This window comes from Mauremys reevesii, linkage group 2 (genome assembly GCF_016161935.1).
Source record: "Mauremys reevesii isolate NIE-2019 linkage group 2, ASM1616193v1, whole genome shotgun sequence".
Classification (NCBI taxonomy): Eukaryota; Metazoa; Chordata; order Testudines; family Geoemydidae; genus Mauremys; species Mauremys reevesii.
The window spans coordinates 14,588,745-14,615,651 of NC_052624.1; the positions used below are offsets into that span (position 1 = coordinate 14,588,745).

A 26,907-nucleotide genomic window follows, 5' to 3' on the forward strand; every position below is an offset into this window, starting at 1 on the left:
ATCTACTGGGACTTCATCAGATTGAATATACTGTTTGGACTGTTCTGGGGAAATCTGGAATATGGTTGTGGGACACTTTGTAATAAATTAACCCTCTAAAGAGCTATAAATACTCAAGAAGGCTGGAGTTTATTTGAGAAGCCCCTTGAAGAAAAAGGAAACTGAGGCAGGGCATCTCCAGAGCACCTCAGGCCACAAGGTGGTGCATGGGAGGTGGTCAATGAGTTACAGGGATTTTCAAAAGTGCATAAGGGATTTAAAAGCACAACTCCTGTTGCCACATCAATGCTTTTGAAAATCTCCCCCAAAATCAATTTACTGTATAAAAATAAAGGGAAATGAATACAGCTTTCATGCCTAGGATTTCCTTCTATTTAACAGTCAGGTTATCCAGAAAAGACACCTCCATTACGTAAATCCTAATATTTCTGCTTGGCCACCAAGATACAGTTTTAAGTGCATCTTCATAATGAACAATTGCCTACAGGAAAACAGATAATTACTCATTACATTTAAAAATACAAGATATACATTTACTGTGGCTTCTGGTATAAGTGACATCAAATCAAACAATACTGTAGACTTGCACTATAATATGAACATTTTCCACTGCAGAGCAGTTCTAAAGCAATGCTTTGTACTTCCAGGCATTTGAAGATATTTACCTTGAAGAGAGAAAAAACATTAAAATCCTGTTGGAATATGCTGACAAAATTTTCACTTACATCTTTGTCCTGGAGATGCTTCTGAAATGGGTGGCTTATGGCTTCAAGAAATATTTCACCAATGCCTGGTGCTGGCTCGACTTCCTAATTGTAGATGTAAGTATCACTTTTGAAATATTATGTTTCTTGTGTTGATTATGCAGCATGCAGGAATGTAGATGAAGTTAGTTGACATTCAAATTCATGGTGATGACTTAAAATATTTACAAGTTGTTATGACTAACAGCTCCTTTCAATGCAAAACAATCAGCAAAAGTACCTATGTGAATTCATTTGCCATAGAGAAATCTCAGTGTAGCATAATAGCAAACGTACAATTACATTTCCCTTTCAACCTTATTGGCGTAAATGAAATGACCTTCATCTCTTAATGTTAACCAGGTTCCCCCTCTGTCCTGTTAAGTCTGCCAGTACTTGCACTTGTAAAATGACAGGCATTGTTCTGACGGTAAGAAGCAACCTTACATGAACCTAGATGTAAAATGCAATGCTTGGTATCTCATTGAGCATCCTCTGGCAACCAGTGTGCCAAAATGAAAAGCAACTTTGTATCATTACATGGAGGTGTTACAGTGCTAATTTAAGTCACACTTCATTTTCAGCCATAAGAACTCACTCTGTCTCTTAGCATTTCACATCTCATTCCACACTCCAGGCTCGCACCAGGTCTGGTTACCTCCGACTGGGTGGCACATGACCTCAGCCCACTAGGCTTTCAGCAGATTAGAGAAGCTATCCCCTGGCATGGTTCCCTAGCGAGGCTGCCAGAGGTACATAACAACATGTTCAGTACCATCTTCCAAGTATTTACAAGGGAAGGAGTCCAGGAGATGAAGGCATGAAAAGTTTTCTAGGACTGAAAGTGGTTTCTCCAGGACAAAGTCTTACAAAAGAATCTGATTCCCTCATGCCTTCAGATATTGAAATTCACTGTTCTTAGTTTTCCTGACCAGGAAATCTTTAAAACTAGACAGCAAGGCCAAATAAAGGCATGCCCACACTACAAGAATGATAGATCCAGATTTTCACCCTTTCTTCCCCCCAAGTTCAGGGTCTTTGGGTGCTGGTTACAGATAAGGACCAGCTGCAAACCATGTAAATCCCAAAGTACCAGAGTGCTTGGATGTGGGCTTTGAGCCTGTATCTGCAGCTTATGAACATGGCTGGTGAATTCACTTAAGACTAAATACACTGGGCCAAGGCTTCTATTTTTTTTTACAGATGAGCAGGAATTTTTAACTAGAGTGTATCAAAAATGGGCTAATTGTCGCAATTATCTCCTTGGCACTCTTACTAGTTTGACATATTTGTGCCTAAGGCTGGTGAAGCCCTACACATATGTCATTTATTTACTTTTAACAAATGCTGTTTTTCCATTTTACACCAGAACCTTGTGTCTAGGGAGAACTGTACTTTCTTTGACCCCAATCCAAAAAAGCACTTCACTGGGGCTACTCAAGTGTTTAATGTTATGACGGTGCTTACATGCATTGCTTGATCAGGGCTTCCCCAGAGCTTTAAAAGATTTTATCAGGTTCATTAAATTATACCTCTCTCTCTTCCGCCTATATATTCTGAGAAACCTCATAAAGAGAATGAATTTATTTTTCACAGAATAGCTTCAATGACAGAGCAAGGCATGGTTTAATGGTTTGACCACAAGATTGGTTTGACCACCAACTCCTGAGTTATAATCCCGAGAATGGCTCCCATCTGTGGCTTTGGTCAAGTCACATAACATTTCTGCCTTGGTTTCTCCATCTGCAGAATGGGGATAACAGGAATTACCCTTTCATGGGCATTACCTTCATGGGCATTCGGAGGATTAATTTCAGAAATCAATGTCTGTAAAGTGCTTTGGAAAATAGGAAGTACCACATGAGTGCTGAGTATTATCATTACTTAGTAAGAAGAATTGCAATTTGCACATCGAATGCATTGGAACAATTTGGAGCTTTAATGCGGCTTCATTATAAACAGTTTCAAATGAGTTTCACAGTTGTTATAAATACATACCTATTATAGCATTACATGGGTAGCATTTAATTAATACCAAAGGGAGTAAAACTGAGAGCCCAAGCTAAAATTCTGTCCACCATGTGGAAACCTCTCATTTAATAAGAGTGACTTGTGTATCCAAAGTCAGCATCTGACCCAGAAAGTTTATGTACAGTTCATGTATTACAGAAAGTTTATGTATTATCCCTTTGAGTAATGTACATGTAACACTATGTCACACTGAACATTTACACTCAAGTCTTTCTGGTTATCTAGACCTTTTGGTTTCTTAAAATATATTTTAAGTTTTGCTTTTGCAAATCCATTTAGTTAACCAAAAATTGCCTCTTAGTTGAGGCACTCAAGTTACTTTAACTGACCCAAGGAAGTCACTTGTCTATAGCGATCCCAGTTGACAGCTTTTCCTCTTGCATCTTTCTGATCCCCAACTCATTTTCCGATGATGTTTATGAAAGTCCTGCACTGATTTTTGAAGATTTTAACAGATGCTCCTCTACAGGCTATATTGTTTACCCACGCTGTATGACTCAGAATTGGCACAGTGACATGCTCTGATTTTCCTATGCAATTTTTTCCTTTTAATTTTAATTTCTTCTGTCCTTTGAGAACTAAATCTACAGCCACTGAACTGAGTCGGGGACTGAAAGGATGAATTAACTGTTCCAAAGAAACAGATGAGCCATTTGTCTGACTTTCTCAATTGTACACCTCTATCTCAATATAACGCTGTCCTTGGGAGCCAAAAAATCTTACCACATTATAGGTGAAACCACGTTATATCGAACTTGCTTTGATCCACCAGAGTGCGCAGCCCTGCCCCGCCAGAGTGCTGCTCTACCGTGTTATATCTGAATTCGTGTTATATCGGGTCGTGTTATATTGGGGTAGCAGTGTGTTTGTTATTGATAATGAGTCATTTAAAAATTATTGATTTGCCAATTGTTCATGAGCAATTTATTGTCAATATTCAAAATTCAAGGTGTGTTGGCTGATTTTTCATTGGAGATGTCAGTCACACGGTATCATCTGTGTTTTATGGTTGTACTAATGTAACTCTTACAATCAATTTTCCAATACTGACACAACCAGTTTAGAATTTTCTTTCAGCAAATATTCACTGATATGCACTTAAAATTCTATTTCTACAAACATTTCTGCTAGGAAATTAGCTTACTAGAATCTAAATGATAAGAACACAAAGAGGACATAAATTATGTCCCGTGCATTATTTAAGAAAATATTTGAGGGATATTTTTGAGGCACTTATTCAGCTCTGTGACAGACCTTTGACACTGATTTATGCCTATGGAAGAGCAGTTACTGTCTCATAATTGTGGATTAGTAAACTAGATTCTGGATATCAAAGCCTGGACACCAAAATTCCACAGTAATCCACATACTGGAGGCTATTTTTGCCAGATATAGAATCCTGAAGGATGATCTCTGATAATGGGCCTCAAAACATCTCAAAGGAATGTTCCAATTTAACAAAAAAATAAAAAAGGGTTTTTAAACACATTGCAATACAATAAGACCATGTTAACAGCATAGCAACAGACGTGTTGGAGGAAATGGCCAAAAAGCAAAATGCACACTCATTAAAACCTAGGACTGATGGGAAGGACCTTTCCAGGAGTCTGCTCAAATACTGGATACACCTATCTAGTTTGCAAGTGTACTACTAAAGACAAATCTAATGCAGTCAATTTACAGCGAACATGGATTTTTATGTGCATATGACGCAGGATGATGGTCAGTGTAAACCCACAGTTGATCTCAACTAGGAATATATTCAGAGATTGTAAAAAGTCTGAAGCTTAAATAAGTGTGATATCATTCTGATTTGCACCAGATAGACAAAAACAGTGTTTATACACAATTACCCTTGTTCTAATGTACATACCTATACTCACACAAAGAATAGCCATTTATACAAAGATTTATACAAACAAAAACTTAGAATCGTAGAAAGATAGGACTGGAAGGGACCTCAAGAGGTCACCTAGTCCAGCCCCCTGCACTGAGGCAGGACCACATACAACTAGACCATTCTTGACAAGTGGTTGTCTAACATGTTCTTAAAAACCTCCAGTGATGGGGATTCTGCAATCTCCATTTGAAGCCTATTCCAGTGCTTAACTATCTTTATAATTAGAATGTTTTTCCTAATATCTACCCTAAATCTCCAGTGCTGCAGATTGATCCCATTACTTCTTGTCCTGCCTTCAGTGGATGTGAAGAACAGCTGATCATTGTCCTCTTAATAACAGCCCTTAATAAATATATTTGAAAACTGTTATCAGGTCCCTCCTTGGTCTTCTTTTCTCAAGTCTAAATGTTCCCAGTCTTTTTAACCTTTCCTCATAGGTCAGGTTTTCTAAACCTTGTGTAATTTTTCTTGCTCTCCTCTGCGCTCTTTCCAATTTGTCCACATCTTTCTTAAAGTGTGGCACCCAGAACTGGACACAGTACTCCAGCAGAGGCCTCACCACTGCACAGTAGAGCAGACAGTTACCTCCAAGATGCTACATATGATACTCCTATTAATACACCCCAGCATAGTATTAGCCTTTTTTTTTTTGCAACTGCATCACATTGCTGGCTCACATTCAATTTGTGATCCACTATAACCCCCAGATCCTTTTCAGCAGTGCTACTGCATAGCCAGTTATTTCCCATTTTGTAGATGTTCATTTGATTTTTTTTCTTCCCAAATGTAGTACTTTGCACTTGTCTTCATTGAATTTCATCTTGTTGATTTCAAACCAATTCTCCAATTTGTCAAGGTCATTTTGAATTCTAATCCTGTCCTCCAAAGTGCTAGCAACCCCTCCCTGGGTGATATCATCCACAAGTTTTATAAGCATACGTTCCACTCCATTATGCAAGTCATTAATACTGGACACAGGACAAACTCCTGTAGGACCCCACTAGATATATCCCCACAGTTTGACAGCAAACCGTTGATAACTACTCTTTAAGTATGATCTTTCAACCAGATATGTACCCACCATATAGTAATGCATCTCAACCACATTTCCCTAGTGTTCTTATGAGAATATCATATGGGACTGTGTCAAAAGCCTTAATAAAATCAAGATATGTGATATCCACTAGGCCAATAACCCTATCAAAAGAAAGAAATTAAATTGGTTTGGCATGACTTGTTTTTGACAAATCCATGTTTGCTATTTACTTAACACTTTTATCCTCTAGGCTTTTACAAACTGATTTTTTAATAATTTGTTCCAGTATCTTTCCAGGTATAGAAGTTAGGTACTATATTTGTCCTTCTCCAGTCCTCTGGGACCTCACCCATCCTCCATGAGTTATCAAAGATAATACCAGATAGTTCCTTAAAGTACTCTAGGATATATTACATCAGGCCCTGCTAACTTGAGTACATCTAACTTATCAAAATATTCTTGTTCAAACATAGCAGATTAATAAAGGAGCATGAACATGGCCAAAGTTAAGAACTGTGTGGAATTCAAATAAATGTTTGTGAATGGTTTTTTTTAGGGTGTTTGCCCAGCTCTGTATGTAGGCATCCAGAAACAGCTGAAGATACAACAAAACCCAATGCTGTGAATTTTTACAGGAGCAGGTAGACTCCATCAACCATGTATGTTTTTGTAGTGCTTGATGTTCCTTTCAGTCGTTTTCTCCAATCTAGTAACATTATCTCAGCCTTACCTAGTTTGAGTTTCAGACAGCTAGCTCTAATCCATTCCCCAAGTTTTGTTGATACTGTATATGTCATTCCATTCAACTAGCAGGTTCACAAAAAAAATGGCAGTCTAGAGACCGGTGTCATTCAAATACTTAGAGAACTTCAAGATGTCATTCAAATACTTCAGGAATTTCAATCAGTAACTTCTTCACTAACCATACCCCAATGGATCTATGTACACATTGTACAAGGACGGAACAGAACAGTACCCTCGAGAACCATTCATGAAAGACTTTTTGGAGAAGATGAATAATTGCCCTAATCTATCTCTGGAAATGCTCAATAAAAAAAAGAGTAGTCACTTTTTCAACTTCTGTAAACATCTGCAGTACACTCAACAAATTCACTTAGTCAATGGTATCTGTGTCAGCTTATTATATCAGTACAGGCACATAATCTTCATCCATCTCCAAAAGATCATCAACCAGTCATCACCAAAGCAGCTTCTGTAATATCATCATCATCATCATCACCACCACCACCACCCCGGCAAATCCCAAAAGACATGGTCTCCTTGCAGATTAAGCACCACCTACATCTCTTGCTAGGTCATTAAGCTGGTCTGGCTGGATATTCAGTTTATGTCCATAACTGGCAATCTTATCACACCTCCAAAGATTTTGGCACCCACATGATCACTAGCCGTGTGGCGGCAATCATTGGTAAACACTTTGGAATTTCTTGGTTTTCCATTCTAATAATATATCCATACCAAGAAAGCCACCAAAACCAAACATGCTGATGGAGGCAGTTGCTGGGTTTGGCTTTAAATATCCTCATTTCTGATCTTGTCCTCTTGATATGGAGCAGCTGATGGAGATAACAAGAATTGAAAACATCAGTACGATGTTCTTCTGCTTTCATCAGTGCCCACAGTTAACTTCTGTGTAATAGAGTTGATATAACTGTCATTCTATAGATTTGCAGCTTTGTAGCAAGCTTGATGTTGCAACATCCCCGTAGAGGCTGCTGAAGTACTGCCTATGTCACTGCCCATATATTTGACAGTTGCCACCTGTTCAATGTTCGGCCCAGACAGGTTAATACTGATCTGATTGTAATCTAGAGGTTGCTTGATGGTAATGACCAGGGACTGAGTTTTATCCGGCTTAAACACCAAACCATTGTGTGCTGCTTCTTACCCAACTAGATCGGCCATCAGGTTCAGCAGTTCACCAGACTGAGCCAACAAGACAATCTCATCAGTGTATTGAAGCAGAATGGTGTTCAGCTCAACATCACCAACAGCTGCCTCCTCAACCTTATCCATTAACCAATTAATGCTAATATTGAACAATGATGGTGACAGAATCTAGCCTTGCCAAACTCCTGGGGAGATAGGAAACCATGCCATGTATCGGCCATTGACTGAGATGCAACTTGCCATTCCATTATAGAGCTCTTTTTTCAATGACATTATCTCCCCAGGGACACAGAGTCACCTCCTCAGGTCCCACAAACTTGCTCAATGCACTGAATCAGAGGTCAGATGGGAGTTTATAACAAGTGTTGTGCATGGCTTATTGAATTCAGTCATCTTTTCACAAAGTTGTTTCAAACTAAAGATCTGGTTGACAGCGGAACAACCAGATCTAAGGCCTGGTCTACAGGAGGGGGGTCGATCTAAGATACGCAACTTCAGCTACGAGAATAGCGTAGCTGAAGTTGACGTATCTTAGATCGACTTAGACTGACTTACTTCGCGTCCTCGCAGCACAGGATTGACGGCCGCCGCTCCCCTGTCAACTCCGCTTCTGCCTCTCGCCCTGGTGGAGTTCCGGAGTTGACGGAGCGCACGTTCGGAGATCGAGCGGGTAGTGTAGACATACCCTATAGCTGCACTGAGTTATCCCAATATGTGCCACAAAGAGCATTTGAGGCGTTAACACACAAGCGAAGACTTTCCCTGGGACTGATAACAGCCTAACACCTCTATTGTCTGCCTTCTCGGCCTTTTTTAACAGAAGCAGAACAACACCTTAATAACATCATTGGGGGTGATAGTAGTGCGCCAGGTGGTCTGGCAGAGCTTCTGCAGCCACAGTGCAATAATACTTTCACCTATCTTCAGCAACACGGATGTGATTTTATAAACCCCTGGTGCCATCCCTGACTTCAGCTTATGGACTTCAATCTGGATCTTTTCTTGGTTGAAGGAAGGTGGCTGTACCAGAACTTCCTGCCTCTCTTCAAATGAAAGTGGGACTGCAGACAGCAGACACTGACGAACTTGAGATGAGCTTCTGCTTACAAAAGTATACCTTTGACTTTGATCACAGTCGTTAATGGGCCAAAATTAGCCCAATACAACCAAAAGCTCTTATTATAACCAAACAATCAAATTGCTTTCTGTTCTGAACTGTGTGAGGCCATCAAAGCATTAGAGACTGAAATCTTACTCCCTTTGTCATCTGATGAAGGGTAGCATTGTTTCAAGTCATCAGTGCTGACCACTGCTAGCTCTTGAAATGTCATCCATGGAAATGCTCACTGCAGTTGGAGCTCAGAAAAAGGTGAGGCTACAATCTGAGTTTTCAATGACACGTTTGTCAAGAGCAAAAGCAAAGGCTGAATGGGTTTGACTTCAGAATGTCATCAAGTCATGTAAGAAAAATACGGAATCCTGATGGTTGACTCAGGAGGGCAGTTTAGAACCAACTGCCACCAGGCATGATCTCATAGAATCATAGAATATTAGGGTTGGAAGAGACCTCAGGAGGTCATCTAATCCAAAGCAGGATCAAACCAACTAAATCATCCCAGCCAAGGCTTTGTCAAACCAGGCCTTAAACACCTCTAAGGAAGGAGATTCCACCACCTCCCTAGGTAACCCATTCCAGTGCTTCACCACCCCCCTAGTGAAATAGTGTTTCCTAATATCCAACCTAGACCTCCCCCACTGCAACTTGAGACCATTGCTCCTTGTTCTCTCATCTCTGGACCCTTTATTCAGCTTTGCAATTTTGACGGGGAAATGCGGCACCAGCTTCTCCATTAAAGAATCTGAATGGCAGCAGCATCCAAAGCCTGCAGTATCAATGGGAAGATCATTCCAAGACATTGGTCAATTGTCCACTTCTGTGTTTTATCCCTGGCTTAAAACAAATTGAGCGTGGTAAAAGATGTTTTTCTCCACAAATTTCTGTCTGAGACAAGTGATAGTTGGAGAGACTGCCTCAGTCAAGAGATGAATGAATGGGAAGGAAATTTAAAGATAATCTCAGTATGGGCCCAAAACTAAATACTTTGCCTCAGTTTTCAGTAAGGATGATAATATGGACCAAGGGCATGAAGGCAGGATGGCTGTTGTACAGAAATGGAAATTACCACATCTGAGGAGGGAAAAAATTTGCTGATAATACAAAGTTGGGAGGCATTGTCAATAAGATCTGGCAGAGCTTGAAGACCTGAGTAACAGAAATGGGGTGAAATTCAATAGTACATAATTTAAGGTCATGCACTTAGAGTCTAATAATAAGAATTCCTGCTGTAAGCTCGGGGCTCATGCATTGGCAGCAATGGAGGAAAGAAACCCTGGTGTGTTGGTCGATCACGGGATGTCGATTAGCTACCAATGTGATGTAACAGAAAAAGGCAAATGTCTTTTTGACGTCAGAATGTCATCAAGTCATTGTGTAAGAAAGATAAGGAATCCTAGGATACCTAGGATGTATCATGCATTTCCAGTAGAGACAGAGAAGTATGAATGCCATTGTACAAGACACTGGTAGGACCTCATATGGAATACGGTATACAATTCTGGTCACCCATGTTCAAGAAAAATGAGTTTAAACTAGATCCAGTGCAGAAAAGAGGATGATTAGGGTAATGGAAGGTCTGTCTTTTGAGAAAAGACTGGAAGAGCTTGGCTTGTTTAGCTTAGCCAAAAGAAGGCTGAGAGGGAATATGATTGGGCTGTATAAATACATTGAGGGAACAGTCAGAAAGGGGTTTATTTTTCCTCCAATGTATTCTGGGGTGTGGGGTTTTTTTTTGTTTTTTGTTTTTTGCTCTTCTTACTCTGAAGCATCAAAGATGGGCACATCTAGAGATGGGACACTGAACGGAGTGGGCTAGTGTTCTGAGGTGGCACTGAGTATTCTGTCTCTCATGAGCTTAGGTGGCTGGTTCTTGCTCACATATTCATGGTCCAACTCTTTGCCATATGTGAGGTTGGGAAGGAATTTCCTTCCAGGTCAGATTGGCAGTGAACTTGAAAGTTTTTCACCTTCCTCTGCGCATGAGGTGTAGGTCACTTGCCAAGATTATCAGGCTTTATCTCAATCGTTCCTCTGCCACTGCGGGGGCATCAGGCCTTGGTGTATCTCGGTTCCTCCTATTCTTTTTTGTGGCACATAATAGTTTAGCCTCTTGTGGGCTGTAACACTTTGGTCTAATTTGGGTTGTTGGGTTTAGTGTGTGGATGCTGAGTGGTAGTGGTCGTGTTTGCCTGTGGTATACAGGAGGTCGAACTAGAAGATCTGGTGGTCCCTTCTGGTCTTAAACTCTATGACTCTATAACTATGTTTTCTTACGCAAGTGTCTAACATTCACCTTCTCAAGAGAAACTGGCATCTTGTTCTTTTCCTTCTGGAGGTATTGACAGTCATCTGCAACATAGGTCCCAACACTTCCTACCTAGCATACAAAATATCTAATTCACAGGTCTTGACCCATACATCCCCACTTGTCCCTCTGGCTGAGTGTCACCTACTAAAACTCTAGCAGAGAAGATTGGGTTTGTCCCACCCACACTTCCCAGAGAACCTGTTCTGCTATTATAGCACCAGATATTGCTCAGACCTGGAGTGAACTACAAAATAGTTTGAAAACCCTATAGAGAGAAACAGACTTGACTGTGTTGCCAGATGCTAACCAGCAAGATTACTAAGGCTGTCAGCTACTCAGATAGGGTCCACTAATTGGGATTTTGTAGTTGTTCTTGTGGAAGTGAAATAATGTTTTACTAAGTCTCCTGGCCAGCAAATTGTATCAGGAGGATTATCCCACTTCTTTGTGAATGGAGATGTAACAGAATGTGCTGTTGCTGTTGGCGTGATCTGATTTGCTTGTACTTAGAGACTTGTATTCCTTTGGGGACAACTTCCTGTGTATTAGTTTGAGAGCTGTTCACAGGTGTTCAGTCATTAAGTGAAGCATCATTTTCCACAGAGTGCTGAAATCAGACACAGAGCATTACTTTCCCAATTAGTTTCCTGGAAATGCTTTGTTCTAAGATTTCTACATTAAACTTAGAAGAAATCTGACTGCTGTGTGCATTAAAATCTAACAATCCTTGGTTTTGAGATTAGCAATTTGAAACTAGAAAATCTTGCTACTCAGCTATCCCCAGATCAAGAACTAAGTTGAATCGTGCCCTTGTGTTTGATTGTTTTTAAGTGACAATTTAAAAACTTGTCTGAGGTAAATGTTGATGGCTTGTGATTACTTTAATTTTCTACATTTGTATTCCTTGTTGATTAGTGAGGTGATTTCTGTTTGCTTTGCCAGTAATTGCACAATCTGCTGTAATCAGTTGTTCCCAAACAGCAGTGAAACCCTGTTTGTATTGTTTGGACAATATCTTAAAATCATGTGCTGAATTTCATCTCACCTTTGTTATGAAAAGCGTACAAGAACAGTGTGATGACAATGCAGGGAGCTGAAGGGAAAAAATAGACCTTTTCACATGGAGGAGTCCATGAGAATGAAATAGTTATTAAAAATCTACAGGATATAACCAAAATTATTACTGTACTTCAGAACAATATGAGCATTTTGTCTCGTTTTATTCCAATTCCACAAAGCAAATGTTGTTATGGGATTCTTTAAAGCTGCCCCAGCATGCATCTTTCTGGGTCTGAAAGGAAGAAGGTTCCTGCCCCTGAGATTTTACGACCTTTTCTTCAGTAGGAAAAAAGGTGTGTTAGCTAATGTGTAACTAACAGGAGGTAAAGCCCTCATGAAGAAAAGGCAACTGCACTTTTAAGGTGTGTTAGCAGGTTTAGGCGAAACCTAGGCTCCCTTTCCATTTGTTAACTCATGCGAAAACTACAGACTGCCTTCTCCTCACCAGGATTTTACCTGGTGTTAGTTTCCATGTGTTAACTAACATGGTAAGAACACACATTTTTTACTAGTGAAGGCACCACGTAGGTGCATTGGCAGGTGAACAAAACAGACAAACGGTGGGTTGGGAGGATAGCAAAACAATCAGCAGCAGAAGGCACAATTCCCCATGGACTTGCCAATCATAGTGAATTGTGGGACCTAGTTTCAATGACTTTTTAATAAGTATTCCTTATTTAAAAGAAAATGCCCCTCACATGGGCATGCAGTCTGTCTGCCATTTGAATGCACAAATGCCTAATCTTGCAGCTGATCAGTTCATGGGATGGTCATTGAAGGTAATGGAAGTTCCTTATACCAGTTAAATTCACCCAGAAGCAAAGGGCCAGCATGAGACCTGTGCAGCACTTAGAACCTATTTTCAGGGATAAAGTGGGATTGAAGCAGGACTGACAAGTTTAATGCATTGGGCATGACACTCACACATTTGGCAGCCCTGCTAGAATCCTGTGCATCCCACAGGGACTGCGCAGGATTATCCGACAATTACTCCTCGCAGCCATCAGAGATGTTCTGACACTCCGCTGCTCTCAACATTCACCTTGCTGGTGCCCAGTCAGCATGAAACTGGTGGCATGGAAGAGAAAGAGGAATCAGCAGGCTCCAGAAGTGACTCTGGCTGGGAGTTGCAGAGAAAAGCCAGGGGAGCGAGTGCAGGAAGGGGGCAGGGTTAGAATGGAGGCGGGGACAGGAACAGGCTGTGGTGGCACAAGGGGAGCAAGGACAGTCGGCAGTGACCAGGTATGAGGATGTGAACCAAAGGGAGCAGGCTGTAGCAATAGGGTTGGGGGCAGAATAATGGCGCCTAGTCCTGGCCTCATCCTGTATCCAAATCTGCCACTGGCTGCCTCAGGCTCTCTTGTCATTTCCTCCACCCTCTCCTTGAACAAGCCCCCAGATCTCCTCCTCCTCCACAGTTGGTCCCTGAATCCCTCAATAGCATGTTCTGTAGGCTCTACCGTCACCCCATTTGTGTCCACCTCCTCCTGTGGGGAGGGATAGATAGGTTTCTGCCTCCCTCACACCTGTCCTGCTGCTGATGGGCAGCCTGAGGAGGAAATAAGTGACCTTCTCACTGGTGAAATATATCACACAGGGAGTGGCACAGAACTTGGCAACTGTGCCTATGTAGTACATAGGCCTTGTGCTGGCCCACTGCACGGGTGAATTTCACCCATGGAGTGGCCACAGTGTCAGCCTTGCAGGCGGTTTGCACTAGAGAAAGCAAAAGTGAGGGTCAAAAGATACAATAAAGTCAATATTCCATGTTTGTTCTGCATTATAACTCTTTTTGAGATGCATTTCTTGGCAGAAGCGTAGAAACTGTATTCTCATATTTGCCATGCAGAAACAGTGTTCCGTGAGGTTTATTTGAATATAACAAAATATTACATATAATGTACCTGATTGTGTAGGTGGCAGACACATTTTGGGACCATTCAGTGCTGAACAAATTCACCTCAGAATTGGCATATTCAGTACTATAGAATCTTAACATAATTCAAAATTTTGCCTAAGAGTAGATGATTTTCCACATGGGAGGCTTATGTTTCCCACATCAACCTTAGAAATTCTAAGTTAAAAAAAAAAGAGGAAAACTAACATGATACATGGATTGAGAAAACATGCAATTTCAGAGCCTTATCTTGTGAAAACTTCCCCTTTGACTAATCTTATCTCTTCTTACATCGTGCCATGTGTAAAGTAAATCAGGGTCCTGCTGGAGTTAAGTGTCCCCAAGAGATGCCCAGGACCCTCAACTCTCACTAGTTTCAAAGGAAGTTCAGTGTGCTCGGCATCTTCTAAATTTGAGTCCCCAGATAAGTGGTTGTCTATATTCTCTCAGCAATTGCGCTACATACTTCTGGCACGCTAATACTGTATTCAAATAATAATAACGAATACCTCCTCCTACTCCTGACAACAGTGCTCAGTTCCAATGAGATTGCCAGGGAATTAGTTGGTCCATTTTCCTGCAGATTTTTAGGAAAAATATCTTTAAAAAAAAAAAGTTAAGCCACACTTTGGAAATCAAGCTTGTTACTGTACTGACAATAACTTACATGAGAGAACATTCTTGCACTGTAAGCTATGCCAGATGTGAAATCAGACTTTCTGAACCAGCTTCTCTCCCCGTTACACAAGTGCCAACCACTATAAAACTCACAGGAGTTGCAGAGATGTAATCAAAAGCAGTATCTGACCCTGTGTGTCAATGTTTGGCAGATCAGGAGGTGCCACATGGTTCTAGAAATTGTGTCATAGTCTTTCTCTCCCTATGTGGAGTTGGTTGTGTGTGGTAACAAGATGTGTTTGAAAGAGAAAGGGAGGATTTGAGAGGGCTGACAACATATCTGAAAATATTTATGTGGGAAAACTGCAAGTTGATAAGATGGCTGAGCTCTTCCCCTTCTAGCTGTGTGTGATCTCATAGTGAAAGACCATTAGGTTTGCCCTCAGAAATTAGCTGAGCTTTAATTTTTGATTCCCAGCCATCTGCCCTGGGAATTCCGCCTGGGGGCGGCGGAAAGCAGCGCGGGCGAGGGATGTGCTGGCTGCGGCTTCCCGCTGCCCCCATTGGCATGGTACGGCGAACCGCGGCCAGTTGGAGCCGCGATCGGCCGAACCTGCCAACGTGGCAGGTAAACAAACTGGCCCGGCCTGCCAGGGTACTTCCCTGGTGAGCCGCGTGCCAGAGATTGCCGACCCTTGATTTAAACCAACAGGAGTGACATATGCTATTTACAAGGCTGTCCTCTCAAAAGGAAACATTCCCTTGACAAGTGTATCAATGATAAATAGTGAAGCAACTGAGGACGTGGAATATTAATAAGAAAGCTTCCTGGCCTTGGTTTGAGTATTATGGGGAAAAATGAAGACAGCACAAGCAAAAGTGTCTTGGGGGGAGAAGCCCATCCACAGTCCTAATTTATTGAATTTCTTCATTTAAAATGTTTGGGATATGATTTTTGAGAAGTGGTCTCTGATTTTACAATTAATTGTGGACAAAAAATTCTATCTAGGTACATACATGACCCATAACATTGTAATATCTGTGAATACCTTACAATCAGTAATAAATTTCTCTTCACAACAGCCTGTCTGTTAGGGAAGTCATTCATTCATTTATTTATGTTGCAATAGTGCCTAGGATCTCCAGTCGTGGACCAGGACCCTGCTATGCTAGGTTCTGTACAATTTTTTTGTTAAAAGTAACTGCCCCACAGAGCTTAGAGTCTAAATATTTTACTGACAAGGAGGTAAGGCACAGAGAGATTGCAATTTGTTCAAGGAAAGCTGTAGCAGAGTTGGAAATTGAATCTAGACCGCCATAGTTCCCATCTATTGCTCTATAACCACAAGACTACTCTTCCTCCTTTGTGTCCATAATTGAAAGCACTTAGATACCTAATTATCTGATTTGCATCTTGCAAACAAGTAGCTAGATGACTAAGTGGTATGAATTGTACTTCCAGAATCTGAAGGTAGGTTGATGCCTTTTTAAAAAAATAAGGTATAATAGAAATAATGCTCATTAAGGAGGGATGTTGGAAGAAATGCCAGCTGTGCTATGATTCTTTAAGATTTCAACTTACTAATAGTATAGAAGTTGCAGTTAAGCTTGCATATATATTTCCATCATTCATAATTTTCTGAAATGATGGGGCTCAGTCCTGCTCCTATTTAAATGAATTGGAGCAAGACTAAGAATAAGAACAAGATTTTCTAAGCATAAATGGGAGTTAGGCACCTGACTTCCATTTGTGGCTTTGAAAATCTACCCCTAAAGCTTTTCTGTCCCTGGCCTCAACTCAAACAATGAATTTGTAAAGACCTGTTAAGCTAAATACACTTAGCCATTTTTGATTTGTGACTAGAAAAATATACTTTTTCCACCCAAAAAAAAAAAGTCTTAAGGATAACTTAGAAATGATAGGTTTTAGATTGGTATCCGTGTTAGTCTGTATCAGCAAAAACAGCGAAGAGTCCTTGTGGCACCTTAGAGACTAACAAATTTATTTGGGCATAAGCTTTTGTGGGCTAAAACCCACTTCATCAGATGCATGTAGTGAAAAATACAGTAACCAGAATGTGTATATATAGCACATGAAAAGATGAGAGTTGCCTTACCAAGTGAGAAGTCAGTGCTAATGAGGCCAATTCAGTTAAGGTGGAAGTGGCCTATTCTCAACAGTTGACAAGAAGGGGTGAATGTCAAAGGAGGGAAAATTAATTTTGTAGTGACCCATCTACACTCAGTCTTTATTCAGGTGTAATTTGATGGTGTCCAGTTTGCAAATTAATTTGAGTTCTGCAGTTTCTCATTGAGGTCTGTTTTTGAAGTTTTTTTGTTGAACAATTGCCACTTTAAAGTATGTTATTGAATGCTCTCCTACTGGTTTTTGAATGTTATAATTTCTGATGTGAGATTTGTGTCCATTTATTCTTTTGCATAGAGACTTTCCAGTTTGGCCAGTGTACATGGCAGAGGGGCATTGCTGGCACATAGGTAGATGTGCAGGTGAATGAGCCCCTGATGGTGTCCCTTGAATAGATACGCAGACACAGTTGGCAACTGGGTTTGCTGTAGGGATCATAGAATATCAGGGTTGGAAGAGACCTCAGGAGATCATCTAGTCCAATCCCCTGCTCAAAGTAGGGCAAAGCCCCAGGCATTTTTTTTAACCCTAGTTCCCTAAATGGCCCCCTTAAGGATTGAACTCTTAATCCTGGGTTTAACAAGCCAATGCTCAAACCACTGAGCTAGCCCTCACTGGGTTCCTGGCTTAATGTTTTTGTTGTGTGGTGTGTAGTTGCTGGTGAGTATTTGCTTCAGGTTGGGGGGCTGTCTGTAAGCAAGTACTGGCCTGTCTCCCAAGGTCTGTGAGAGTGAGGGATCCTCCTTCAGGATAGATTGTAGATCCTTGATGATGTGCTGGAGAGGTTTTAGTTAGGGGCTGTAGATGACGGCTAGTGGCGTTCTGTTACTTTCTTTGCTGGGCCTGTCCTGTAGTAGGTGACTTCTGGGTACTCTTCTGGCTATGTCAATCTGTTTCTTCACTTCACCAGGTGGGTACTGTAGTTTTAAAAACTCTTGATAGAGATCCTGTACGTGTTTGTCTCTGTATGAGGGATTGGAGTAAATGCAGTTGTATCTTAGGGCTTGGCTGTAGACAATGGATTGTGTGATGTGGTCTGGATGGAAGCTGGAGGCTTGTAGGTAAGTATAGCAGCCAGTAGGCTTCTGGTATAGGGTGGTGTTTATGTGACCATCACTTATTTGCTGCTCGAAGAGTTGCTTGACACTTACATAGCATGAGTCATTTTAAAATGACAGTGTTCTTTAATAGTTTCTAGATTTTGTTTTACTGCTATTTATTTTTTCTTTTGTAACTAATCAGTCTTGAATAATGCTCACACTTAAATGCTTACCTAACAGTGCCAAAAAAGTAATAATTTTACTTTCATTTTTTAGAAGTTGATTTCATAATTTCACATTTTTGAGTTAAGATAAACTAAGTTAAGTAACTTTTTTTTAAATTAGGCATCAGTACCTACTTAAGCCTATTGGAGACCATAAAGTCTTAACCTTTTTTGTTACTGTTTTAATAAGTTAGTGCTTTAAAATATTTGATTATTTTTGGAGTGGTCAAATATCCAACCCTACATATGAAGTATCCAGGAGAACCAGGGCTAGAACCCACTTCTTCATGCTTCTAATCTGGTGTGGCTTTAACCAGACTAGTGTTTCTTTCCTGGGGCTTAAGTATGCATGATGGTGACTTGGTGGGTGCTTTCTGTGAGGCACTGAGTACCCACAACCACCATTGACTTTAGCTGAGGTTCAACATTAGCTCACAATATTGGGCTCTGTGTTACATAGGCACACTAACATGAAACTGGTGGCATTGAAGAGAATGAAGATGAATACTAGAAACTTAGATGGTGTCTTTGGAACTATATAGATCTAGAAGTTTTTGATGGTGCAGGTACCACTCTCTGATTTCTGGTAGCAAAAGACACAACTTGCTGATGAATTTATTTAAACTGATCTTGTATATCACAGATTTCACTAGCCCCATTAAGAGCAGGAATTGGGGACTACAATAAAAAGCAAGATATAGCTGTTACCAACAGCTTAGTTTTCTGCTGAGGAGCAAAAACAAATAATATGGAAAGGTCTGGGAGGTATTCTACTCTGAATATCAAAACGGGACATGGCTCTTCTTATACATAAAAACCTGGTGTTTTGTTTTTTAAAAAGGCTAGTCTGTGCAACTCTTATCCATGCTCGTGAGCATTTAGGGACAAGAGCATTGCAGTCAGTGAGACTACTCAGGTGAATAAGTACCCAGACTAGCTACCATGCTCCCTTTGGCAATCCCTAACTCCATTCTTTTTAAACATTTGAATAATAGCATCAGTGGATTCAAATGGCAGAAAAAACACCTCTGGTTGCATAGAAATGCACTATGTGTCCCCAAGAAAGAAAGCAGTCATCACATTATCTAATCCTAAAATATGATTTTGGCCGTTGTGCACAGTATTGCAGACACATACAGATCTCCAGTACACGCATGCTGAGAGCCTGACAAGCCCACTGAAGTGAATGAAAAGACTTCCATTGTCTTTGGTGGGTTTTAGATCAGATCTGGGTTACCATAGAGCAGTGTTTCTCAAACTGGGGTCGCCGCTTGTATAGGGAAAGCCCCTGGCGGGCCGGGCCAGTTCGTTTACCTGCACCGTCCGCAGGTCCGGCCAATCGCGGCTCCCACTTGCCATGGTTCACTGCTTCAGGCCAATGGGAACTGCTGGAAGCAGCAGCCAGTAAGTCCCTCGGCCCACGCCGCTTCCAGCTGCTCCCATTGGCCTGGAGCAGCGAAACACGGCCAGTGGGAGCCACGACCAGGCGGACCTGCGGACGGGGCAGATAAACAAACTGGCCCGTCCCACCGGGGCTTTCCCTACACAAGCAGCGACCCCAGTCTGAGAGAAACTGCCATAGAGGCAGAATTGTTAATAGCGCCTAGACTCAGAGGTAGGCAACCTATGGCATGCGTGCCAAAAGCAGCACGTGAGCTGATTTTTAGTGGCACTCTCACTGCCCAGGTCCTGGCCACTGATCTGGGGGGGCTCTGCATTTTAATTTAATTTTAAATGAAGCTTCTTAAACATTTTTAAAACCTTATTTCCTTTACATACAACAATAGTTTAGTTATATATTATAGACTTATAGAAAGAGACCTTCTAAAAACGTTGAAATGTATTACTGGCATCCAAAACCTTAAATTAGAGTGAATAAATGAAGACTCGGCACACCACTTCTGAAAGGTTGCCGACCCCTGGCCTACACAAATCTCCACATCAGTGTGGTATTGTTCACTGGGATTTGTAATTACGCAAAGTCCTTGCTTTGGCCTACTACTTGGGGTTAATCTGGACAAAAATAAAGAAAAAAAGCAAGTATATCACTTGGATTCTTATTTTCAATACCACTGGACTGTTATGCTTTATGCCAGTGGCTCTCAACCTTTCTAAACTACTGTACCCCTTTCAGAGTCTGATTTGTCTTGTGTACCTCCAAGTTTCACCTCACCTAAAAATGACTTGCTTACAAAATCAGACAGAAAATATGAAAGTGTCACAGCACACTATTGCTGAAAAAATGCTGACGTACTCATTTTTACCATATAATTATAAAATAAATAGCTTGGAATATAAATATTGTACTTACATTTCAGTGTATAGTATATAGAGCAGTATAAACAAGTCATTGTCTGTATGAAAATTTAGTTTGTACTGACTTAGTGCTTTTTACGTAGCCTATTGTAAAACCAGGCAAAGATCCAGATGAGTTGATGTACCCCCTGGAAGACCTCTGTGTACCCCCAGGGGTACGTGTACCCCTGGTTGAGAACAACTGCTTTACTCAAATCAAATTCTACTAGAAATTTGATTCTGGTTCTTAAAAGGGCAGGTCTGGTGAACCTGTGTCAATTATTTTGAGGTAATACATTTTTAGATCCTTGAGGGTGGCTTACAAAAGAGAGATGTGGTCCTCCGTTCCAATACATACAAATCTGCTAGTTAACTCAGATGACCGCAGTGAGACATCATTCTGTAAAAGTTCCCATTCAGATCACTGGGGTGCAGGAAGATGTCATACATGCATCATTTCTGGTCAGATTACTAATATGTTACTAAAAATATCCAGTTGTCCGTGTACATAGGAAAGGGAACTAAACATTGGAAGGCAGATCCTCATGTGTTGTAAACTGTCATAGGAAAAGACGTAGTATGTGATCACATAATTAAAGACTGTATCATCAAGCATATGTACAAGGGGGAGAAATTATGCTTGCTCAGACCCATTGGCTTCCGCTGCCCGTGGATTCAGAGGACCCCACCACAGCATCACTTGATGCGCTCATCTGTGCTCAGGTGCTGCCCTTCCCCACCCATAGCAACTTCCCACCCTGTCCACTCCCCAGCCGTGCCAAACATGGGCCTCAGAATTTCTCCCTTTCCCCCAAGAATCCCTTTCCCCACCTATCACCTTAAGATCTCCCCCTTCCTTTGAAACTCCCCCCGCTTCCTCCAGGACTCTCACCCTGTCTGCCAGACTTGGGGCTTCATCTACCAAGCTGGGTAGGTGTGTGAGTCTCAGAGAATTAAACTGGGGGTTGGGCTGACCTCCCTCTAGCACAGGCAGTGGGTGGCTATGGCTTATGTTGTAAATAATGCTGGGTATAAATTAAGGCTGTCTATTTGTGCAGTTGTGAAATACAGACAGCACCTACATAAAGTACCACTGTATGTTTTGGGTTTGTTGTTTGATTTGTTTTTAATTTATTTATTAATTCATTTTAAAAATCCTTTGGATTTTTTTCCTTTTGTAATATACCAGCTTAAAAGAAAGTCATTTTGTATGTTGCAGATTCCTTTTCCCCACCTTCCCTCTGTCTTGTCTATAAAGACGTAAACTCTTTGAGGCAGGGTCTGCCTTTGACTCTCTATATAATGTGCAGCGCCAAACTCAGTGGGGTCCTAATCTTCATTGGGCACTACTGGGACATAAATAAATAAGAAATGGAATCTGTCATCTAAAGAACATGGCACCATCCTCTTTAAATATTGGATTTGAAATCCATGACAATCACTGAAATAAGCTTTATTTAATTCACTCCTAGACAATGAATAGTTTCCAGCTAAATATTAATTATTACCAGACTCTAAAGCTGATTTACAAATTCAAATGTTTATCTCACCAGAAGCAGTTTAGCAATGACTTTAAACATTTATTCATTGGGCTAGTTTCTTTTCAGAGTTCATTGCCAATATTTTAGCTCTGTATAATTCATCAATCATTCTTGCTGCTCCCCTGGAAAAAAATGCATATATTCTATAAAGGGACAGTCTGGGTACATGTTGCTAGTTCTGCTAAGCCATATAGATAAGAAGCCTGCCTATAAAACATTTGGCATGGGCCTGACGATCCCTGGGGTTGTCTGGAGTGGGCACTTTACTAGACACAAGATTTTGAAGCTAGTTTTTCTTGAGCACACCATTGAAATAACAGGAAATGAAAGTATTAGTAAATAAAGGTTGATAGCATAGTGACGGGACTAGTTTGGCTGTATGTTTCCTGATTCCAGGATGCTGAGAGCACCGCTAGAGCCAGTATCTGAAACCAGTTTCCTCTTAGATTGAGGTATGTCATCCTGCTTGGCAGGGGCAATCTGTATACATAAAACTGTCCGTGACCAATGAAAGTGAGGAGCCGGTGGAACAAACTACCCTAAATACCAGGATTAGAGGAATTTCAACAATACCTGCCTTGCTTCAGCAACATGAAAGAAACCAAGGTGGGGCAGGCAACATCATGTTATTTTGGTCTAAAGCCCCTGAGGTCTATTGGCAAATGTAACTCTGTCTCTGAGCGGGACATGTCATGCTGCTGTTTCCGAAGTGACATCCACGGAACAAATGTTAGGACGTTTTTAATAGCATTTGGGCTGACCTCTGGCTTGGTCCGTGCTGAGATGAACTGAGCCTGGGTGCAAAAAAAGGCGTCCTATTTGATTAAATAATATATATTTCATATTGAATGATTCTGCAACCTTACTCCTACTGCATAGCACAAGAAGTCTCATTGGGTGAAATCCTGGCCCCACTAAAGTCAATGGACTTTTGCCATTGACTTCAATTCATCCATTGACTTTATGGGACAATTCAGCTGAATTAGTGCTATTCGTTGCCTGTAAGGTTTTCAGTAACAGGCCTACAAACAGCAAATTCCATAATAGTGTTGATCAACAAAAACTGGATCTACTATATAGTCAGTAGTGTCTGTGGGACTCTTGCTCCCTGGGCCAATGAAGAATCAGTTGGATTGCCCAAATGATTTTTTATTATTATTATTATTTGACAGATGGGTGGGAGGGAAAGGAAAGAAAATAGCACTCTCAGGCAGTCCAGTTTGAGACACCTATTGCCATTTCATAGAAGTCAATATGCAAGTAGCCAGCAGCTGTGAATGTTTACGATAAGTAGTATTACATAATAGATGCGCTATAGACATGGGATAAATTAAACTCAGTGTGCATGGCACACTGACATAACAATAGTGGGAATGTTCAAATACCCCATTGTACACAGCCAAAACTGAAGCTAATGTCACTGCATAAGCACATGTTTGTACCTCAACCCCTGTGAGGCAGACTCGGGAAACTAGATAACAGTATAGATAAGGTTTATTCCCCATGCTCCTTCTTAGAGATTACCTTATTCTTCCTTCTCTTTCTTTCTCTCACCCTCCTACTCCCCACTTTGTGGTGCATCTTGGGAATTGTAGTTCCTGGACCCAAGGCTACAGGAATCTCCTAGGAACAAACTTACAAACACAAATTGGTGTAGCTGTCTGCATTAGCTAGACACCACATACACAAACCTGTAGCAGGAGTTTGTGCCTACTGAAGTACTTAACTCAGCAGCTTGTGCCCATGGTGTCTGCCATGAAGCACACAAGAATGTAGCTTCTTTAGGGCAGAGAACATATCTTTGTACAGTGCCTACCACTGTGGGGCCTTGATCCTGATCCTGCTGGACAGTTCTGTAATATAAATATTGTATAGTAGTAAGAGCTGCAGATGGCTTCTGTGTTTCCTGTAAGCTGCGGCAGCGTTTGTAGTTTGAAGCACCCATGTGTGTTGACTCCCATGTATAAATTAGTGCTGCCAAGGCATGGATATTGTGCCGTTTGTGGAGGGGAAGCCTTTACCTGATATCACTTTCTTCTCCAGCTCCTCCTTCATCCCACACATTCAGTGTTTCCACATAGGTAGTGTGGTGTCCCCTTCTTAGGGTCACCTGATGTATCAGCATCCTAGGTAAAAATTTCCCCCTTCCATCTGGAACCATCTGACAGTATTTGTTTGATTGAAGGGAGTTCAGAGAAGAGCAACAAAAATTAACAAGTCTTTCTAGGTCTGAGTCGTGATGGAAAAAGAACTAAATACCATGGGCCAAATGCTGACATCCCTACTCGGTTTATACACAGTCTTTACTCAAGCAAAACACTCACATGGTCTAGCTTCAGAGCAAAATGGTGCCTGAGTAAAGTCTGAGTAAAATCTGTATAAGGCATGTATATAATGTGTGTATGTAGACATGGATTAAGTAGCAAGTTAATGGGAACATGAAAACAGCCTAACCGCCTGCAGGTAATGAAGGGAGTAAACGTCAAGGACAGAGAGGGATTATTTGGGAATGTACAATGGAATATAACAAAGAAAGACTGGACTAAACTAAGGAAAGGAAAACGTAGACTGAATATTTGGAAAATTTTCCTAACAATATGAGATCTCTTGGGTTCTGTAAAATGCCTCAAAGGAAACACTAGAAGCCCCAATGCTTCGCGAATTAAAAATAAGACTAACCAAAACACCAGAAAATATGTAGTAGGAAGCAATCCTGCATTGTTAAGTAGGCTAGATCATCTACTCTAGGTTCTGTCATGGCCCCCATAGCCCACTACTCAGGGTTACAGCCCAGGGACCCTACACCCAGCAGCCGCAGTCTGCACAATCTCTAACCTCACTGCTCTTTCCCTGGGCTACTTCCTACTTCACTCCCACAGGCTCTCTTCTCCACCCTTCTGGGTAAACCCTTCCTTCAGGGCCAGGATCCCAAAGCTTCTCTCTCCCTGGGTTTCTTCCTTTTCCCTCTCAAAGCCCAGAGAGTGGCTGTCAGTTTCCACACTGCAGTCTCCTTTGTTTCTTTCCCTGTTGTTTTATGGTGCCACAATTTCAACATGTGAGGCTATAACCACTACCTAGCACAGTTTTCTCATAAGCAAAAATCTATATCCTCTTACCCAGTCCTGTATCCTTGAAAAAGCAAAATAATGCTTTTTAATGCTACCTCATTTTCCTGGTATTCTCACCAATCCTTTCAGCCTATATTCCTTCACCTTGAGGTGTCTCAATTTTTCATAGACAATCTTTCTGTCTGTGTAATTGTTCCTTCATTGCCACAGCAGTTACAAAACTGTTTCTTGTACTTTGAATATGTCTCACAACCAGTCTTTGTGCTTGTTTCATAAAAAAATATATAAATTACTATTCAGATTACAGTGACCTGTTAGCACTCTAAGTGTAGTTACTTCACTTCTTTTTTAATAGTAAGTATACCTTTGTCCTCAAGTTTAAGACCTATTCCATAGAACCTTCATCCATTTTTCTCTTTTGCCCATAGTTCTTGACATTCCATCAAAAGTTCTCTTAACTGAACTTTTGAAGTTTTGTTTACTTAGAGGGATCTTTATATCAACCTCCTCATTTTAAGGCATTTTTTGCTGCTTTATCTGCCATTTCATTGTCCAGTATCCTGACGTGCCGGAATCCACACTATGGATATATGTATGCCCAACTCCAGAGTTAAGAACAATATTGAATTGATTGTCATTCCTGCTTTCCCTTTCTAATTGCCATTATAGCCGATAAAGAGTCACAGTAGGATAGCAGTCATAGTTGGGCATATATCACTTACCAGGTCACTGCCAACAGTTTGCCCATCAATTCAGCCATCATAATGGCCCCAAAATTGGATAGTCTCATAGATCTCTTAATTCCAAATTCGCCATCCCCACTCTTCCTGTGTTATCTCTAGAGCTGTCAATATAAATTTGACAACAGTATAAATTTGTAAATCTCAGTCATCATATTTGACGGTCTTACTCTTCTCTTTGTTTTATTGTATAATTCCAGATCCACAACTGGAGAGACAACCATCCAGGTAGAGTTTGATTTCCCATGACTAGGGCCCTACCAAATTCACAACCACGAAAAATGTGTTACAGACCATGAAATCTACTCTCCATCTGTGAAATATGGTCTTCTGTGTACTTTTACCCTATAATATACAGATTTCATGGCAGAGACCAGTGTTTCTCAAATTGGGGATCCTGACCCTAAAGAGGATTGTGGGGGGTCACAAGGTTATTTTAGGGGGGTCGCGGTATTGCCACCCTTACTTCTGCACTGCCTTCGGAGCTGGGCAGCCGGAGAGTGGCAGCTGCTGACTGAGGGCCCAACTGTGCAGTGCAGCAGTGCAGAAGTAAGGGTGGCAATACCATACCAGGCCATCCTTTCTTCTGTGCTGCTGCTGCTGCTGGCAGCGTCTCTGCCTTCAGAGCTGGGATCCCCCCGAGCAGCCGCCGCTCTCCAGCTGCCCAGCTCTGAAGGCACTGCTGCCACCAGAAGCATCACAGAAGTAAGAGTAGCAGTACCACAACCCCCCCCCTACAATAACGTTGCGACCCTCCACAACTCCTTTTTGGGTCAGGACCCCTACAATTACAACACTGTGAAATTTCAGATTTAAATAGCCGAAATCATGAAACTTATGATTTTTAAAATCTTATGACTGTGAAATTGACCAAAATAGACCGTGAATCTGGTAGGGTCCTACCCATGACTAAAAATTCTAATTTTTTCCAGCCCATCCTTTTCACCCAAGTCTTTTACCCATCTTTTGTCCCTGCTGGCATATGGGAGTCTGTGGTGCCTAGTTACTTCTTGTCTACTTAATTCCCAACAGGCCTCGTATGTTCATTTAGTACTCTTATCTGCACTGTTTCCATTAACCTTAGCCCCAATGGTTAAATTTAACAATTTCATCCTTGAATGTGTGGGCATTTCTCCAGTTGTTACCTGCAGCACACACAATGGAGTCGTAGTGCTCCCACCACATGTGATTCACAGATTGTGTGCTTGTATCAGCTCTAATATTTTTAAGTAT

The 26,907-nt window shown here is 41.2% G+C and overlaps 1 protein-coding gene across 1 annotated transcript in view; it reads left to right on the top strand.

Annotated features, from left to right (window-relative positions):
- LOC120397007 (sodium channel protein type 5 subunit alpha-like) overlaps nt 1-26,907 on the top strand; it is a 325,327-nt gene that overhangs the window by 245,954 nt on the left and 52,466 nt on the right. Inside the window, exon 21 of the mRNA XM_039522350.1 lies at nt 648-821. Within this exon, the coding sequence (XP_039378284.1) occupies nt 648-821 (174 nt within the window). The remainder of the gene's footprint in view (nt 1-647; nt 822-26,907) is intronic.